Raw genomic sequence first — 18,389 nt, 5'->3', positions numbered from 1 at the left:
TTTTCTTTTTTTTTTTTGGTACTGGGGATCGAACACAGGACCTTGCACTTTTTAGGCAGGCGATGGAACCACTGAGCTAAATCCCCGGGCCAGGAAAATATTTCTTGTCAAGAATAAACATGTTTCAAAATTCCAAGAACTGTGTATATGCATGTGTATCAAATAATGTTATAAAATATAAGAAAATATAGAATTGCTATGGATTTAAATATCTTCCTAGAGGGATATACACACACAAAATTATTGATGCAGATTTCTTTGCGGAGAGTTGACTGGGGATGATGGCGGAAGGGTAAAAATGTTACCTTTCTGTGTTGTTGGCCTTTTTTTGGTGACACGTTTTGAAAATTTTTGTTTTGTTTCGTTTTATTTATTTATTTTTTTGAGACAGGGTCTCTCTTTGTAGCTCAGGCTGGCCCTGAACTCACTATGGGGCCAAGGCTGGCCTCCAACTCTCGGCAATCCTCCTGCCTCAGCCACCCAAGTGCAGGGATTACAGGTGTGTGTTACCACACCAGGCTTGAAAATGTTTTCTCATTGGTGATACTATAGGTATTTTGGTATTCCTCTTTTAAATTTTAAATACTAACAAATCAACACAGATGATGCTAAAAAATGAACTCATTCACAAACAGGTTACTTTAAAAACCTGACAAAATTTGGAATTTACCAACATGTATTTTTTTTCTCAGATCTTTATACACAGTCATCTTTTTTCTGATGTCAAAATGATAATACATGATTAGTATTTCAGATTCAGCCTTGGTATTCATTATATTGTTCTTTGGAAGCAAAGCATTAAGAGATGTGTTAAATGACAAGATCTTCCTTGTTGGGGTTTATGTTAAAAAAGCCAGAATGATTAATTTTCAGTACGTACCTCTGATCCACGATCCTGATGATTCTGCATTAATCTCTGTATAAATTTTTCAACTATCTGTGGCCTATTAACTGAAAAGTTTTCTTTCATGACTTGGTGTTTCCAAAGATCTAGGGTGTAAAACATACCAACATTTGTATCACAAAACACTGAGCATCATCCATGGCTATAAAATGGCAATTCTCTGAGACAATGTTGGGCAAAACAAGCTGTATTTCCAAATACAGAGACCAGTGGGTGAGGCAGCTGGGGTGGGGGCAGTTGAGGGCCCAGCACCCTCTGGAACATGGAATAACAAAGATCTCTAACAAAAGCCCTAATGAAAAGGTTTGGAAAATCACCTCTCAAGTCTAGTGAACAATATTCTGTTACCATAACTAAAAACCTCGAATGAAATGCTATTACTGACTACATATGATGTCTGTTTTCATTAATATCCTGTATGTTTCTGGACAATTATCTTAGTCTAACATGTCTAATACAAATAGAGAAATATGACTGGTATATATGAAATGAGGCACACACAAAGTTATTCAGAGTAACATTGTTTATGGTAGCAGACATTGAGAGCCAATCTACATAAATTTTGGGGAAAAATCATTTCATAATTAAAGTATGAGTATAGCTATCTGAGGCTCAATGTACCTTGCCATGAGCTGGATATAAGGCGGAAATGTAACTCCATTTCACCTCAGGTCACAACTGAGGCCTCAATGGTGCCTTGACGCTGTGACGTTCAACAGCAAGACTGCAACAGCTGAAGACATCTTGGTTCTTTGAGAACCGAGTAGTAATAAAAAAAGAGAGAGAAAGGCTTCACCTGGGGAGGGACAAGCTCCTTATCAACTCAACTCATCCCCCTATTATTGTAAGAATGCTCTCCTTACAATCCTCCTCAATATAAGAACCCCATGACTTAAGATCTTCATCAGCATAAATTCCTCACTGTCCTAGGATTACCACCACCCGCTAAGTCACCTGGTACTCCCTTCAATTATTGTGTGTACCCAATAAATGATGGCTAGCTTGGAGAGTCTGTCTTTGCCCACTCTGAGGCACTGACCTCCCAGCCCTCCATATACTTTGAAATTATGCAAGTCTCTTGTCTTTTTTCTTCTTTAGCCCTCACCACTCCCTTTCTAGGCAGTTGGAGGATTGATTGCCCTCTGATAAGCAGAAGCTTGGAAACATAAGTGTCCATTGTTAAGAATCTAGTTACTTAAACTATAGTATATCTTTCCAATGGAAGAGTATGCAGCTGTAAAAGAAAGACATTCTTCCTATACTGATATGAAAAGAATGATTTAAAAAAAAAAACAACTACCATAATCATTAAGGATAAATGGTGCAGAACACGGGTGTGATGGGTAAGCTTAACTGCTAACTTGACTGGGTTGAGAGACTCCTGGAAAGATGATTCTCACCAGTTGATTAAACTCACTATGTTCACGGCTGAATGTATTGTAAGGAGCCGAAGTGAAGGTGGGTTCCTGGGAATATACCTTTGGAAGGTCCTTCACTGGTGTTTTCCCCTGTGCTCCGCTTTCTGGTTACCAAGAACTAAGCTGCTTTGTGTCATCAGGCCCTTCTATCACAATGTTTCTGCCCAGGAGCCAGCCAACTATAGACTAAACCCTCTGAAACTGTGAGCCAAATAAACTTCTCCTTTTTTAAGTTGTGAGTGTCAGATATTTTGTTCTAGCAATGAGAAACCTGACCAATACAAGTGTTTATAAACTTTTATAAGAAAGAAATAATAAATACAACAAAGTGGGAGGATATCTCCTCAAGGCTACTCAGGGTCATTGCTTGAGAAATTGTCCTGTCTTTTTCCTATGCCATCAGTTCTTTTTTCTTTCCTGGATCCCTCGCTGTAGCACATGTTATCTCTTCCATTTCATAAAAGTCCTTCTCTTGACCCCCACTTCCCCATCAGATGATCCATTCCTTTGCATCCTTTTGAAGCAAAATTTCTAGAAAGAGATGTTTACATGCAAACTGTCTTCAGCTGCCCGCAAATTCCAACTGGTTTTCACTTCTACCTGCCTCCTGAGGGTGCTTTGTCACAAACACCGATGGTTTTCTCACAGCTAACACCAGTGGCTTTATTGCCTACAGCAGCATTTCATACAGTTTACTTCCTTTTGTTTGAGAAGTTTCCTTCGCTGGGCACTGGGACACCACTCTGCCCTGTTTTGGTCCTAACTTGCTGTTTGTTCCTTCTAGATTTCTTTAATGTTTTCTTTTGCCCTCCTAAATGTCTCAGGGCCCTGCTCTAGGTCCAGCTCCTCCATTTTATACACTCACCTCCTTGGGTAGCTCATCTTACCTCCCAGCTAAACACTATTCATCTACCAAGGACTCTCTAACTTATGTCCAATACTGACCTGGCATTTCTTCTCAAAGTCTAAAAGGCATTTGAAATTTACTTTATGCATAATCAAATTCCCAATTTACCCACTCTAACTTGCTTCATCTACAGAGTGCCCCATCTCAGAGGACAGAAATTCTTTTTTCCCAAGTGCTCAGGTGAAAAAATCTTAGAATCACGATTGGCCCCTTTCTCCCATTCCAAGTTGCACCCAGTCCATTAGTGCCTCCTTCAAAATACACCCAGAAAGTGATTGCTTCCTATTTTATCTTCTGTCCTCTTTCACCTTTTCTTCTTTCACACTCTGTTTTCAACAGAGCATCCTGAGAGAGTCTATTAAGATATAAGGCAGATCCTGTGACTCTAACTTAGAGACAGGCTCCCTGTTACTTTGAGAATAAATACTAGAGTCCTTGCAAGGCCCTGTATGATCTGCTCTCCTTGCCTCTCTCTCTTTGACTTTGACTCCTGTTAGACTTCCCTCACCCTTTGCATTCCAGCCACATGTGCCTATTGCTCGTCCTTAACTATGACAGGCATGCTCTGCTTGGGTTCTTTTTTATGGGGTGTTCCTTCTGTCTGGAATGTTCTTCCTCCATATACTCTGTTATGGTTTAGATCTAGAATGTCCCAGCAAAAGCTCATGTGTAGCCAGGCATGGTGGCACAAGCCTTAATTCCAGCATTGGGGATGTTGAGGCAGGAGGACCACAGCAAAGTTGAGGCCAGCCTAGGGTACATAGTGAGTTCAGGACCAGCCTAAACTATATAGTGATACCTTGTCTCACCAAAACCAAACTACAGGGCTGGAGATTTAGCTCAGTAGTGCTGCTGGCTGTCTCTCAAGAGCAAGGTCCTGAGTTCAATCCCCAATACCAAAAAAAAATGGCATTAAAATAAAACAACAACAAACCAAAACACACACACACACACACACACACACACACACACACAGTCAGACTTGAGTTCTTGTGTCCCTAAATTCACATTTAAGATGTTTAAGACTTTAGTCTAAGTTTTTTGGGGTTTTTTGGTACTGGGGATCAAACTCGGGTCCTTGTGCTTGTGCAGCAGGCGGCGAAACCACTGAGCTAAATCCCGGCCCTTTAGTCTGAGTTTTGATGAGACAGAGCTTATGTGCATTTCAGAATGCTTTTCTGACTAGAAGTCAGATACATACCTTTTCCAGGGTACTATTATGGCAGGTCTCTGGTTTACAGAGAAGGCTGGTGAGGGACTCTGTCACACACCTTAGTCTGGGGACTGTCACCTGGGAAATGCTCCTGAGCAGTTTGGGGTTTAGTTCTGGGCTCAGCTGGAGGGGAAGTACTGTGTTTTACCAGATGCTGGGTGGGTTTCCCAGCACTGGCCTGGCTTGTGAGTTCAAGTTCAAACATTTATCTGCATCTGCAGGCAAGGAGTACAGGAAGCCAGGGAGAGTGCAATTCATCCAAGAAAAGTAATTCCTGGCAAGGAGGAGTTAGCTAACTCCAAATCTGTCCTATTTTCACTGTATGCATATGGTCATGGCTTTTTAAAGATGAAGCAGGAGGTTTTGAAAGAAGCATGGAAGTTGGACAGCACACTAGGGGTGAAATTAGGATTTTGTTCTCCCCTGTCACTCTGTTCCCAGGTCCTTTCAGTAAAGGAAACTGACTTCCTGCTGGCCAAACCACTTCCCCTACCTCACTCTTAACAGCACCCAGCCCAGCCTCCATCCTGAGGAAGAAAGGCTCAGCTTGATAACAATTCACTCTCCTAACCAACCACTTGACTGCAGCTGGGGGGGTTCCTGGCTCTGAACCCCAGGCAGAACTGAAACCCGAAGGCTCACAGCTGCCAGTGAAGGCTGTTTTCCCCAGTAAGCGGGTAGGTGAAGCGCTCATTGTGTTAAATACATGCCTGTGTTTCATACTCCTGTGTTTTCAAATTGCTCCTCAGAACACTATTTCCTTGAAGTAATAATTAATGTTTCCAAGAGGAAAGAAGAGTTCTATGGTCAAATAAATTTAAAGACATTATATATTTTTTTTCTTTTCTGGACGCAGGATAGTAATAGACAGTTGAGAGTAAAGGTTCCAAAGAATATGAGAAAAACAAAAAATGGAAACAAAGTCTTTGTAGATAGGGAGGGGTGGAGGGGTTGAAGAGAAGGCAGGGGAATGGGGAAAAAATAAGAACCAAGATGGATTATATAAAGGTGCAAATTTCCAATGATGAATGTCATTATATTGTATACCTTAAATGTACCAATAAAAATTAATTTTAAAAAATGTTCCAAAGTCTAGAGTAGAAGAAATTTTTCAAAACATAATTTACCTTGATTTTCCCAAACTTACTTTGACATAAAACAAATAAACAAAAAAATCCTTCTGAAAAAACAGCCCCTGAGAAATACAGTAGAAATTCTCCTGCCTATTGTAATCAAGACTAAAGGGGCTGGGGATGTTGGCGCATGCTTGTAATCCCAGCACTTAGGAGGTTGAGGCAGGAGGATTGCCACAAATTCGAGGCCAGCCTGGGCTACAAAGTGAGTTCAAGGCCAGCCTGAACTACATAGCAAGACCCTGTCTCAAAAGAAAAAAAAAAAAAAAAAGACTAAGGATTGGCTAGTCACTAGTCAAAAGAAGCCAACCTTTAAAGCAAAGAATGCTTCGTGAGTAACATGCACTATCTACATTTTATTTAATTTAAAAATACATAAATTTGGCCAGGCATGGTGGCGCATGCCTGTAACCCTAGCACTTAGGAGGCTGAGGCAAGAGGATCGCAGTGAGTTCAAGGCCAGCCTGAACTGCACAGGGAGACTGTCTCAAAACAAAACCAAACCAAATAAACAAAAAAACCTCATAAATTACAAACATTTATTAATCATCTAGGCCATCTCTTTACATCTGCCCATTTTTTGGATCATTGCACCATCTTTCTTTTCTAAATCAAAATATAGTGTATGGTTTACAATTTCTAGTTTTACATATTTGGCTTTGGAAAAAGAACTTAAAGACTATGGAAATCTAACTACATCATTTTGTATATTTTCACCATTTTTCTTGGTCCTTTCAGTCATCTGTTGTGTAATGAATTTGATAAACAACTTTTAAAAAACAACTAGTCTTTTATTGAGTTTTTCCAAAATTTCCAACTTAATTTTTTAAAACTTGTTTTCTTTTAAAATGAAGCTGAATTTGTAAAGAGCAGTTTTAGGTACATAGCAAAGTTGAGGGTAAAATGCAGACTTTGCACAGCTCCTGGTCCTTACACACACACTGGCCTCTGGCACCAACACCCTGAACAAAATGGCACATCTGTCACTCAGTGAGCCCACGTTGACTCACCACTGACACCCGTGTCTACAGTTCTCATCCTGGCTCACTCTCGACATTGTGCATTCTATGGGTTTTGAAAAATGAACAGTGGTAGACACCTGCCACTGTAGTATCATACAGAAGAGCTTTGCTGCCCTAAAAATCCTCTGTGTTGTGCCTACTCTTCTCTCCTACATGTCTCACACCTGGAAACCACTGTTATTTTTACTGTCTTTGCAGTTTCCAGAATGTTATATATCAGAGTCATGTAACATGTTGTTCTTTCTTTCTTTCTTTTCTTTCTTTCTCTTTCTCTCTTTCCTTCCTTCCTTCCTCCCTCCCTCCCTTCCTTCCTGCTTTCTTCTTTCTTTTTGAGATAGAGTCTCCCTATGCAGTTCAGGCTGGCCTTGAACTCTCTTTGTAGTCCAGACTGGGCTCAAACTCACAGTGATCCTCCTGCCTCTGCTTCCCAAGTGCTGGGATCACAGATGTGCACCACCATGCCTGGCTACATGTTGTCTTTTCAAATTAGAATTTTTGATATGGTAATATGCATTTAAGCTTCCTCCAGGTCTTTCAGTTCATGAACTGCTAGCTCATTTCTTTTGGTTTATCTATTTCAACTTAGTTTTTATAGGAACAATTGTTTCCTTTCTTTTTGTACTCCTATTTTATTGGTTTACATAATTTTTAATTAGATTACTCAAATTCAATAACAATTAAAACTGGCCTGCACAGGTTTAGAGCAAGCCATGTTCAGCAATGTTAGGTCAACCCCAAAGAATGGGATTGCTGAGTGCTTAGCTGGCTTGTGTTACCAAAAGCTTCAGGTAACCCATGAGTCATGAGTCTGCTAGTGAAGGGTGGTTGGTAAAACTGCTGCTTTAACATCTTGAGGAACTGTGTTCCATGGCATTCTACTGAGGAAATGCTGGCCGAGTCTATATCTTCTAAGTGTTTTTCTTTTCTTTATTTCTTTTTATTGGTACAAGTTTGTAGTACATAATGTTCACATTCCTTAGGAGGAATTGGTAGATGCACACAACACATCTTAATTCCTTTTTCCATCCCCTTTCCCTTCCCCTCCATGCTTCCCTCAAGCTAAACATTTTCAATCACTCACTTTTAAAATTCGTATGTATTTTATTATATTAAATTTATATTTTATTTATAACCATTTACAGCACTATCACTTTCCAATATCACAAAGCATGATATATTTAGGATGAGTTCATCCATGAGAATGGATCTTAATCCATGTTCCAAATAGTTTCCTTGACCCTGTACAATTTCTTATCTGACTTCTTACCAGTTATGGTTAGATTATCTTTTTAAACTTCATAATGTGGCTGAAGCTAAGCATGTACCAGAATTAGAAATGTAACCTCCACTACTTTCTTATTTACCTCAGAACACCTCAGCACGGAGTGTGACATTTGACTCCTCATACCTGGCCTGAATCTATTTAGAAGTTCCAACAGTTTCTTCTCACACCCCTGGGATATATGTGTAACTGCTCAGGGAAAATTAGAAAATCAATTAAAGACCACTTTACTGCCAAAAGGTCAGAGATGAGGATAGTAGGGCCTTTCTGAAGCAGTGGAGCCCATCTCTATGCGAAGGCAGCCCTGATACTGACAAGGATGTCTGGATCCGCTTTGGTAACTCCCAGGGCAGGATTACTTTAGCTATTAAAACATTGTCATAGTTTAGTGTTGGGGCCTGTGGGTTGAAGGGAGGCCTGGTCAGGTGAGGTTCCAGAGAAAAGAGCATGTGTGGAGCAGACATTATGAAGCAGGAACCAAACTTTAATTTTATAGCATAGAACTAATAGTAGTTCTTTATCAGCTTAGCTAAGACACAGTAAGACAAAACATTTTGGGCAAACTTGCATAGCTGTGTGGTACATGTGTGGTCATCCATGCTGATTCATTATTATTATAACAAACTCTGTTGTATGCCTGCATTAATCAAGAGTGGTGTCCTCAGGTGCCTTTAAGTGCCCTCAGATGCCTGGGCTTTGACACATCTGACAGCAGCCTCCTACATGTAAAAAAAATTTTTTTTGAGACAGGGTCTCACTATGTAGTTCAGGCTGACATTGCACTCACTATGTGGCCCAGGCTGGCCTTGAACTCTCAGCAATCCTCCTGCCTCAGCCTCCAAGTGCTGGGATTAGAGGCGTGAACCCCCACACCTGACCATGGTTTAGATTTTAAATGTCCCCCAAAGTCTCTTGTATATGGAGGGTGACTGGATCATGGGGCCACTATCCTCATCGATGGATTCTTCCACTGATGAGCTCAGTAGCTGAATGTGTTTTAGGAGGCAGGGCTTGGTTGGAGGTAGTCATTGGGGATGTCACCTGGAAAGCTGTAATCTTGTCCCGGGCTCCCCCTTTCTCTCTGCTTTCTGACCACCATGACGTGAGCAGCTTTTTTCAGCCAGGTCCTTCCGCCATGCCATTTCTGCCTTGGAGTTGGTTGATCATCAACTGAACCTACTGAAACTGTGAGCCAAAATAAACCTCTCCTTTAAATTGCAGGTGCTGGATATTTTGTCCCAGTGACAAGAGGCTAATACAAACTAGTAGCTGGACCACGTTTGGACGCTACATTTCCTGAGCCTCCTTGACAAACTGTAAAGTCATTCAGAAACAGTACAAAAAGATTAAGCTCCAAGACTTGATGAAGAGAAAGGAAGGAGGTAGAAGGAGAGAATTATTCCAAGGTTCCCTCTGGCAGGTATAAACGATGACACCAAAGTTGGCCAACAGGGCAAGCCTGAGGGAAGGGATGAGAGCCTCTGCTGTCCTCCTGGTCCTCAGTACTCACCAATCCAACTCCTGCTGGAGAAACTACTCGCCCAGAGCTAAACTTGCCCATGCAGGTTGATCTCTGTATGAAGAAGTGGCCCTGGCAGGAAAGCCCCACTACTTCTTGTGGCTGGCAGGAATGTAAGCAGTGGGGTCCCAAGGTTGTAATCCCTTCCTCAATGGTGCCCAGCCCACAGAGATCTGAGAAGACGAAACTGAAGAAATGGACACAGAGCAGCCTCAGCACATTAGAGACTGAGTTGTTTGCACTGGAGGAACTCAGTAGAGGAGGAGACCCTCACCTTCCCACAGACCAAAGAAGAAAAAGAAAACCAAAGCACTGACAACAAGACCCCGTCAATATTGGCACTTATTTTAAATAGGATTAGTGTACTCTAGCCAAGGCAAAGTTTAGTTACGTTAACCTGACCACTGTTGAAAATAACTCTACCTTTCCCCACTGGGCCCTGGTGGAAGCCCCTTTTCAAGCACAGCTGACAAGCACCATGCGCAGGGCACAGGGTGGCACAACCACAAAGCAAATGTGCTCCACCCCATCCCAGGGAATGTGCAGATGGTTGTACCTTCCCTGTGCTTGTGGATTTTCTCCAAGAACCCAGAAGGGAGTCCCCTGATGCAGCAAACAGAGCACAGACAACAGGAGCTTTGTGTCTTGTGAAGCATTCAGTAACTGTAACCGGAGCTCAAGGGCACCCAGCGCTCTGGTGACATTTAGAGACCCCCATCACTGGGGGCAGTGGTTTGCTCTCTTATGGCACAGCCTTTTACCAAAGCCCTGTTATGGAATTTAGTTACTTGAAGCACTGATAAAATGACAATGTCTTTATCTGGCAGTGGGAAAAACAAAAAGACATGTCTTCCGTGAGAAATTAGGCTATCATTAACATTACAATGTCCATGGTCTTTGTCTCAAAATGAAAACCAAATTGGTTTTGCTAGTCAGACAACTCCTCCCTAGCTCAAAAGAGATGGATTTTCCTCTAGAATTATTAGGTGTCAGGGTTAGGTATTTGTAGTTCAAACAGGACAGCTACATGATCTGCAGGACCTCGTGCAGTAAAAATGCAGGGCCTTTCCTTTAAAAAGATAGGGAAAAGGTACTTTTACAAGTATTAAAACATAAAGTTTTTTCCTTCTGCAGGCTTTCTGAGCCGGCCTTGGTATTTTTATCTGCTTTCATTTTGCACTCCCTTAGCTATATAAATACTCACAGGGCAAGGGAGACGCTGATTAATGCCCAGGGCCCTGCCTGTGACTCAGTGCCTGAATGAACAGGACCCAGCAGCTACCAGGCTGAGCCACTGTGTCTGGGGAGCGTCTTCTGTTCTCCTGCAACCCCACCCACTAAGCACAGGCAATGCCCAGGGTACTGCAGCCCCTGACCTGGCACAGTTTAGGTACCCAGGGGTGGGAGAGGATCACCCTCATTGTGTTACCCACAGAACACACTGTGGTCCTGCCAACCTGGGGCTGCCAGGTACACATTCCCAACCCTGAGCCATCCTGTGCCCAGGGCCCAACCGGAGTTGGAGGGTGGCAGTAATTTTGGCTGGGAGTGGGGAGGAGGAGGTTAGTGATGTCAAGAGCAGAGAAGCAGGCACTGAGAACCCCTCCTGGTGGAGGAGAGAGGTTGCAGGAGGTGGCAAGAGCCAAGGCTTCACGCCCTCAGTGCATGCTCCATGGCTCACTGGGTTTCTTCTTTCAAAACAGACTCTCAGCTCCAGTGACTAATAGTTTCAAGATGGTGACCCAGGTGCCCCTCTGCATCCCATGGGAGTGCTCTGGTCACGGGCCCATGAAGTTGCCCTGGGTTTAGACCTCAGAGGAAAGGAAAAAATGTTGATTGCTATATTTATGTGTGTACATATATATTTGTATATATACATATATTTGTGTATATGTTTATAAGATTTTTATATATAAGGGGTGATCAAAAACTAGTGAATGTTTAAAATTTTTTTAAGTTATTACAGTAAAAGACATTGCCATTAGTCCCCCTCAAAATATTTTCCCTTCCTTCAAACTCACTTATCCCATTGTTCTTACCACATTCTGAAACAGTTCTCAAAGTCCTATTTCATGAATGTCTTTAAGAGATGTGATCAAAAATACAATGAATGCTGCTGCTCAGTGCCATGCAACAGAAAGGCAGGCTCATAAAAATGTCATAAAGGGCCAGAGATTTAGCTCAGTGGTGCCACCGCCTGCCTTGCAAGTGCAAGGTCCTGAGTTCGATCCCCAGTACCAAAAAAAAAAGTCATAAAAATGGTGAATAAGGTGGGTCCTCATCCACCTTATTCACCGTATCTGGTACTGTGTGACTTCTGACTCTTCCTCAAAGTCAAAATGACCATGAAAGGTAAGTTTTGGATCAATTCAGAACATCAAGGGGGCCACAACAGTGCAACTAAAGACACAAAAAAGGACTTCTAAAACTGCTCCAGAAAGTGGCAAGAAGGATGGGATAGTGTGTTTGAAACAAGGAAGAGTATTCTGAGGGGGATTAATGATAACGTGTCTTTTACTGGAACACATTTTTTTTTGGTACCAGGGATTGAACTCAGGACCTTGCGCTTACAAGGCAGGCAGCGGCACCACTGAGGTAAATCCCCAGCCCAACTGTAATACATTTAAAAAAATGTAAACACTGTGCTTTGATCACACCTGTATGTCATATATATTACACCTAAGGCTTCATATGTGTCCTTTATTTCAACTTTATTTCAGTTGTGAGTTAATTGCAAGAGTTGAGACTGAAGTTAAAGGATGTTTTCTATTTAAAATCTTTTTAAGTGGTAGTACACATCTGCAATCCCAACATTCTGGAAGGCTGAGGCAGGAGGATCACAAATTTGAACCAGCCAGGGCAACTCAGCGACACAGTGAGACTCTTGTTTCAAAATAAAAAAACAAAAGAGGACTGAGCATAGAGCTCAATGCAAAGGCCTGAGGCTCAGTATTTGTTTTGTTTTTACAATTAATGTAAATACACGAGTTGTTTGTACCATTAGAAAGAACAATAAATGCTATTTTTTGAAGTAATAAAGTAAGTATGCTTTACCTGTTGGGAGAATACTTTCCTCCTTGGACTTTTCTGATAAAACCAGTGTCATCTCTTTATGGACTTTTCTTAATACCTCCTGGATCATATGAATTTCAATATTTTCCAGAAGTTTCTGGAGCTAGAGTAAGCACAGGTTGAGCATCATCTCCACATTCAGCTTACACTCTGGGCTCCCATGCCTAATCCTAGTCCTCAGCTATTTTCTCCACAGGAAGAATGAAGGGTTCCTTTCTTGGGCTCCTAACTGCTTCTGGGGGTTAGGTTCATCTTTTTCTGGAGACCAACAACATTTCTTCCCGGGCCCATGTCCTGATGGATAAAATATAACCCTTTTTACCAGATTCTGCTAAACTGCAAAGCACTTCAAGCCCCAGAGTTTCATCCTGCCTCTGGGGTCTCTGAAGGTGGCCAGGGTTTTCCTGAACGTTACTTTTTTTTTTGGTGCTGAAGATCAAACTCAGAACCTTGCGCTTTCAAGGCAGGTGTTGGAACCACTGAGCTAAATCCCCGGCAACCGTCACTTTTTAAGAGAAGCCTTCAGGTTTGAAACTTAATTTTGATACCAAGGAAGATTTAGTACATGACAAAGAGAATGGTCTGCTCCCCTCACTTCGGGACTAGTGTAGAGCCACCATTTTCCCTCACTGAGACCAGGAGCTGAGAGGAGGTGGAGTTTAGCAGGGTATGTACCCAATAGTCTTGTTTATGATTTTTTTTTGGTACCGGGGATCGAACTCAGGACCTTGCACTTGCGAGGCAGGCACCGGAACCACTGAGCTAAATCTCCGGCCGTACCCAATGGTCTTGGCTGTGGCCCCGGGGCCTGGTGGGGGCCTGAATGTTGCCTGTTGCTCAGTGGAGTGCCAGTCTTTTCCTGCCTATAAAATAACCCCAGCCACTGGGAGCCTAGTCCCAAGACCGAGCTGAGGAAAGACTTGGAAAAACCTGCTTCTCCACATCAAATAGGTTAGTGCATAAATTGAACTTTCTTATTTTCAGAAGAATATTTACCAGACCCATATGCAATATTTCATTTCTATGTGGATACTTGTGTGCTGGATTTTATGTTTAGGACAGTAGCATTCCCAGCACTCAGAGGCTCAAGCAGGAGGATTGCTTGGACTTTGAGGCCAGCCTGGACTACATAGTGTCTTCAAGGTCAGCCTGAACTACATAGCTTCCATGAAGAGTTTTCTGTCCTCTTCCTGCAGGTGTACCTCAATTTCAGGAAAATCAAAGTAATGAAAATCTAGACTTATAGGACTGAGACATTTAAGGGTTAGTTTTTTGCTTAATCAAAGTCCCCACATACCTTTAACTACTTACCCCCTACCTGGTCCCCAGCAGACTTCTCAGCAATTTACAACCCTTCCTCCAGTTTACACTGAACTTCTTAAAAAACCACCATTTGTATATATCTGTAGTTTTAATCCTAATACTACCAGAAAGCAAGTTTTCCAAAGCAATGTAAAATGCTCCTGTGAGGGCTGGGGATTTAGCTGAGTGGTTCTGCTGCCTGCCTCACAAGTGCAAGAATCCTGAGTTCAATCTCCAGTACCAAAAAAAATAAATAAATAAAATGAATGAATAAATAAATAAATAAAAGGCTCCTGCATACCTGCTGAGTTTTTATTTCAATTTCTGATGCTCCTTTTGGGGGAAGAACAGGCTGACTGACTATTATAAGTCCTTCAAATTCATCTTCTTTTCCCATCTGCCTTGCTAGAGCTTTCATGCTGGGGTAGAAAATGTCAGCTCTACAAAGAAGAGAGATAGAAATGAGCAAACAACATATTTTTTTCTTATCCTAATTCTCTGGTAATTATTTTAATCATTTCCTGCTGGTTTATCAGCATGTACAAACTTCCCAACCTACTTATAGACACAGAAGCATCTAAATTCACCACTCCCTTAGTCAATATTAAATCCTGAGGCCTTTTCCTGTTGGGTACATATAATTTTAGACTCTAGTCTTCAAAATATTGGCCAGTCTTCTAATTGCCCAATTACCAGAAGCTCTGGGTGCAATAATGCCACCAGACAGGCAATCCTGACTGCAGAAATGCGAATCTTCCGAAGCCTGGTAAGGTCCTGGCTGGTGGTCAGTGCAGAGTAAGTACTTGATCAGTCAGGAAGTGAACTAACCAGAGCTTCGGGCACTTCCTGCTGGCTAAGTCCTCCCAGCCAAGCCTACAGCCAAGGTCTGCACTGCCTCTCAGGTCTAAGGCCTCATGGCCCTGCTATATTTGGGCTTCGAAGGCTGCAGTGCTCAGAGACTGTGCAGGCCACAGCCTTCCCCTCAGGCTTCCCGGGGCCTTGTGAGCTACAGAGCTGAGTCAGCGCTGTGGGGTGGCTTGGTAAGCACAAGTTCCCAAGAACAGACTCCAGGGACAGGGAAAAGATACACAGTGTAAATCCATGAACACACAGGAGAAAGCTTACAGAAGCTTTGTGAAATTAACATTTATCCACAATGCTATTTTTCTTTTTCTTTTTTGAGACAGGGTCTCAGGCTGGCCTGGAACTCTACCTAGCCCAGGATGGCTCTCCTCACTGACCCGGTTCCGCTTCTGCAACACTCACTCATAGAGTTCAGAGAACTGTTTGTGGCGGGAGGCCACATCAATGTCCTGGCCCGGCAGCTTGAGTTGGCCCCAGTGCTCCTTCAGCACTTCCAGCTGCTTCCACAGTATCAGAAAGGATCTCAGCAGAGCAAGGGATGCCACTGTGTCGCACGGCCCGAGTCGTGGTCCTTTGAAGCCATCTGGCTGAAAGCATTGCAGACATCCTGCTTTATTCACCAGGGTCCAATATAGGATAAGATTTTACACACAGCCCACGCAAAACACAGGTTCTGGAAAGCGACTCTCTCCCCAGGAGGAGTGGTTTGTGGGCCTGTAGCACATGTAGAGCAGAGGTTGAACACCCTCCCTGAGCAGATGCTACACAGATGGGACATAAACAGCTCAGTCTCTGCTTGCTGGGTGGGTCTGGAATCATTCACTGAAAACCCCCTGACTTGCCTACAAACATTTTTTTCTGTCATTAAAAAATTGAGCCCTTCATGTTTAGCCTCTGCATTCTGCAAAGTGCATACCTGAAACTTAAATTCCCTCTAGCTCCATAGTGGGTCTTTTACCCGCTTTTCACTGGGGATCTTACCCACTTTATAATTAAGGAAATGGAAATTTATGTTTATCCTACCTTTTATTCCTTCTACCATCCTTTAAAAATAAAGCAGATAGCTGGGAGTGATGGCACGTACCTGTGATCCCAGCACTAGGGAGGCCAAGGCACGAGAATCACAGCAAGTTCAAGGCCAGCCTGGGCTACATAGTGAGTTCAAGGTCAGCCTGAATTACATAGTGTCTCAAAAAACGAACAAACAAAAGCCAAAAAATGCAGAGGACATTTCTTTTCATTTGAATTTATTATTTAATAGGAAATTTTACTTTAAGATTATGATTTATTCTTTTGTGTGTGTGTGTGTGTGTGTGCGCTCTACTAGGGACTGAACTCAGGGAGCACTAAGGTACATCCCTAGCCCCTCCTCCTTTTTAAATTTTATTTTGAGACAAGATCTCACTAAGATGCCCAGGCTGGTCTCAAAGTTGCAACCCTCCTGCCTCAGCCTCCTGAGTAGCTAGGATTATGGGCATGTAACATCATTCTTTAGTGATGTTTTCCTGAAATAAGCATTCATTGAAGGGGTGCTGTGATTCCTGGAGGATGTAGAGTCTGGGAGAAAGTTTCAGGCCCTACTCTCCTGCAGCCAGCAATGTGAGGGCCAGGGCCATCCAGAAAGCGAGAGATAAACCATGGATTGGAGTCCAGGCCCTTAGCCCGATCACAGGCTCTCAGTCACAGGAGCTTCCTTAGCAGACCATGTGGTGAATTCCATGATTTGAGTCAGGACATTCAGGTGACAGTACCTTAGACACTCCAGTTCCTTGGGTGGAGAACAACCTCACGTAACTGGATCCTAGATTGGTGCTATTCACATGTGTTAAGGAAGATGTGTGTGCCAGAAGGAGGGTCGCTCAGTGTCCAAGGAAGAATTGGCAGTGCAGACAGCTGATGACCCCTGATCCTGGGCCTCCTCAATAACCAGCTAGCCCATGGATTTTCAGGTCTTATTTTTCCCTCAGAACCCTTTCATCCACTGAAATCTTAGGCATGGGCCCAAAATATCCAACAGACTGTGGCCAAGAGCAGAGACAAGGAGGGCCAGCCTGGAGGCCAGTTAATTGGCTCTCTGTGATCAAAAAGCCCCAAGGGCTGGGTGTGGTGGTGCATGCCTGTAATCCCAACACTATGGAGGCTGAGGCAGGAGAAGTGCTGTGAGCTTGAGGCCAATCTGGGCTACATAGTGAGTTCAAGTCCAGCCTGAACTACATAGCAAGACTCTGTGTAAAAGAAAAAAAAAAAAGCCCCAAGGGTTCCTTGGAACACAATTTTAAAGACCCCGAGATAATCCATTTCCTTTACTTTGGAGTTTTGCAGACATATATAGGGAAAGATCATATAACTTGTATCAGGGCTGGAATCTAGGAGTCTGGGCTCACAGGGCAGTATAAATTCTAGCGCTGCTTATTCTCTAACAATTTTTTTTTTTTGGTGGTGGTGGTACCGGAGATCGAACTCAGGACCTTGTGCTTGCAAGGCACGTGTGGTGCCACTGAGCTAAATCCCCGGCCCAAGTGCTGCTTATTCTCTATGAATAAATCCTCCCAAATAAAAAATACATCAGGAAACAAAAGTAATTAAAGTAAGCGATAATATGTTCATCTTATGAGAAGTTTCCTTTACCTAAATGTTGTAAAGGATGGGAGAAGGAAGAGGAAACAGGATAAATAAGGTGGAGGAGGGTCAGAGTGTCAGGAAAGGATGGTAATCCATCAGAAACAGGACCAGACAGTGGCACACAGAGGGACCAAAGGACCCAGCCTGCTTCTTGGTCTTGGCACAGCTTGGGCTACACCCAGATTTGCAAATGATCCTTCTGGGTGAAGCATCTACTTGTGTTACGGAATTTAGGCAGCACATATAAACTTACTTTTTCCCTACCGATTGGCCTAGAGTGGACTTATGACTAGTTTTAGGCAAAAAGACCCAAGGAAAACATATTGGGAAGCTTCTAGAAAATATTTCTCTCCTTGATAAGAAGCTAGTGCTCATCAAGGAGAAAGCACTTTTGCTTCCCTCTTTTATCTTCAAGGACAAGGAAATATTCTGAGTCCTTGGGGTAGCGGCTGCACCAGACTGAACCACTTCCTCCTAGGCCCCTGGAGATCAAGTCATGGCTAGCGGGACAACTTGTTATTGTGCCAGGAACACTCTGGATGGCACAGAGGAGCAGCAGCTTAGAGGTGGGAGATCAGAAAGTTTCCTAGAGAGTGGTTTGGAAGTTGAAACCTGAAGGACAGGTAGGAGATGATCAGGTGATGAGGTGGGAAGGGCCTGCAGGAGGCACAGAGAGGAGCAGGGTGCACTTGACAAAATGAAAGAGGGTGAGCTAGAAATATTGCCAAGGGCCAAGTCAAAAGTCTGGTTAAGGTACATGGATTCTATTAGAGTGTTTGTAAGCCATTGTGGAGGTTTAAGGAAAGTAGTAACAAAATCAGGTTTGCATTTAAAAAACATTGCCCTGGCCGGGTGTGGTGGTTCAGGCTTGGGAGGCAGAGGCAGGAGAATTGCTGCGAGTTTGAGACCAGCCTGAGCTACATAATGAGTTCAGGGCCAACCTGAACTACAAAGTGAGACCCTGTCTCGTGGTTATGATAACAGGACAATTGGAGCTGATAACATTTGCACAGGAGGCAGGCGTGGTGAAGGAGGATGGAGAAAGCAGACATGCTCAAGAGATTAAAATAACAGAATAGTTGGTGCAAATTTCCAGTGATGAATGTCATTATATCGTATACCTAAAATGTA

At 42.9% G+C, this 18,389-nt stretch overlaps 1 protein-coding gene across 2 annotated transcripts in view; it reads right to left on the bottom strand.

Annotated features, from left to right (window-relative positions):
• Nucleotides 1–18,389, bottom strand: part of Ccdc162 (uncharacterized) — a 213,248-nt gene that overhangs the window by 26,068 nt on the left and 168,791 nt on the right. For both annotated transcript variants that reach the window (XM_087208651.1, XM_021251515.2), the window contains exons 34-37: nucleotides 15,039–15,223; nucleotides 14,074–14,212; nucleotides 12,453–12,573; nucleotides 881–990 (exon numbers count right to left, since the gene is read on the bottom strand). In XM_087208651.1, coding sequence (XP_087064777.1) covers nucleotides 881–990; nucleotides 12,453–12,573; nucleotides 14,074–14,212; nucleotides 15,039–15,223 — 555 coding nt within the window. The remainder of the gene's footprint in view (nucleotides 1–880; nucleotides 991–12,452; nucleotides 12,574–14,073; nucleotides 14,213–15,038; nucleotides 15,224–18,389) is intronic.

This window comes from Heterocephalus glaber, unplaced genomic scaffold, assembly GCF_053883595.1.
Source record: "Heterocephalus glaber isolate CG9 unplaced genomic scaffold, H.glaber_assembly_v1.0 deba00000942, whole genome shotgun sequence".
NCBI classification, from domain to species: Eukaryota; Metazoa; Chordata; class Mammalia; order Rodentia; family Bathyergidae; genus Heterocephalus; species Heterocephalus glaber.
Note: the sequence above shows the minus strand (reverse complement) of the source record. Positions and strands in the feature narration are given on the sequence as shown.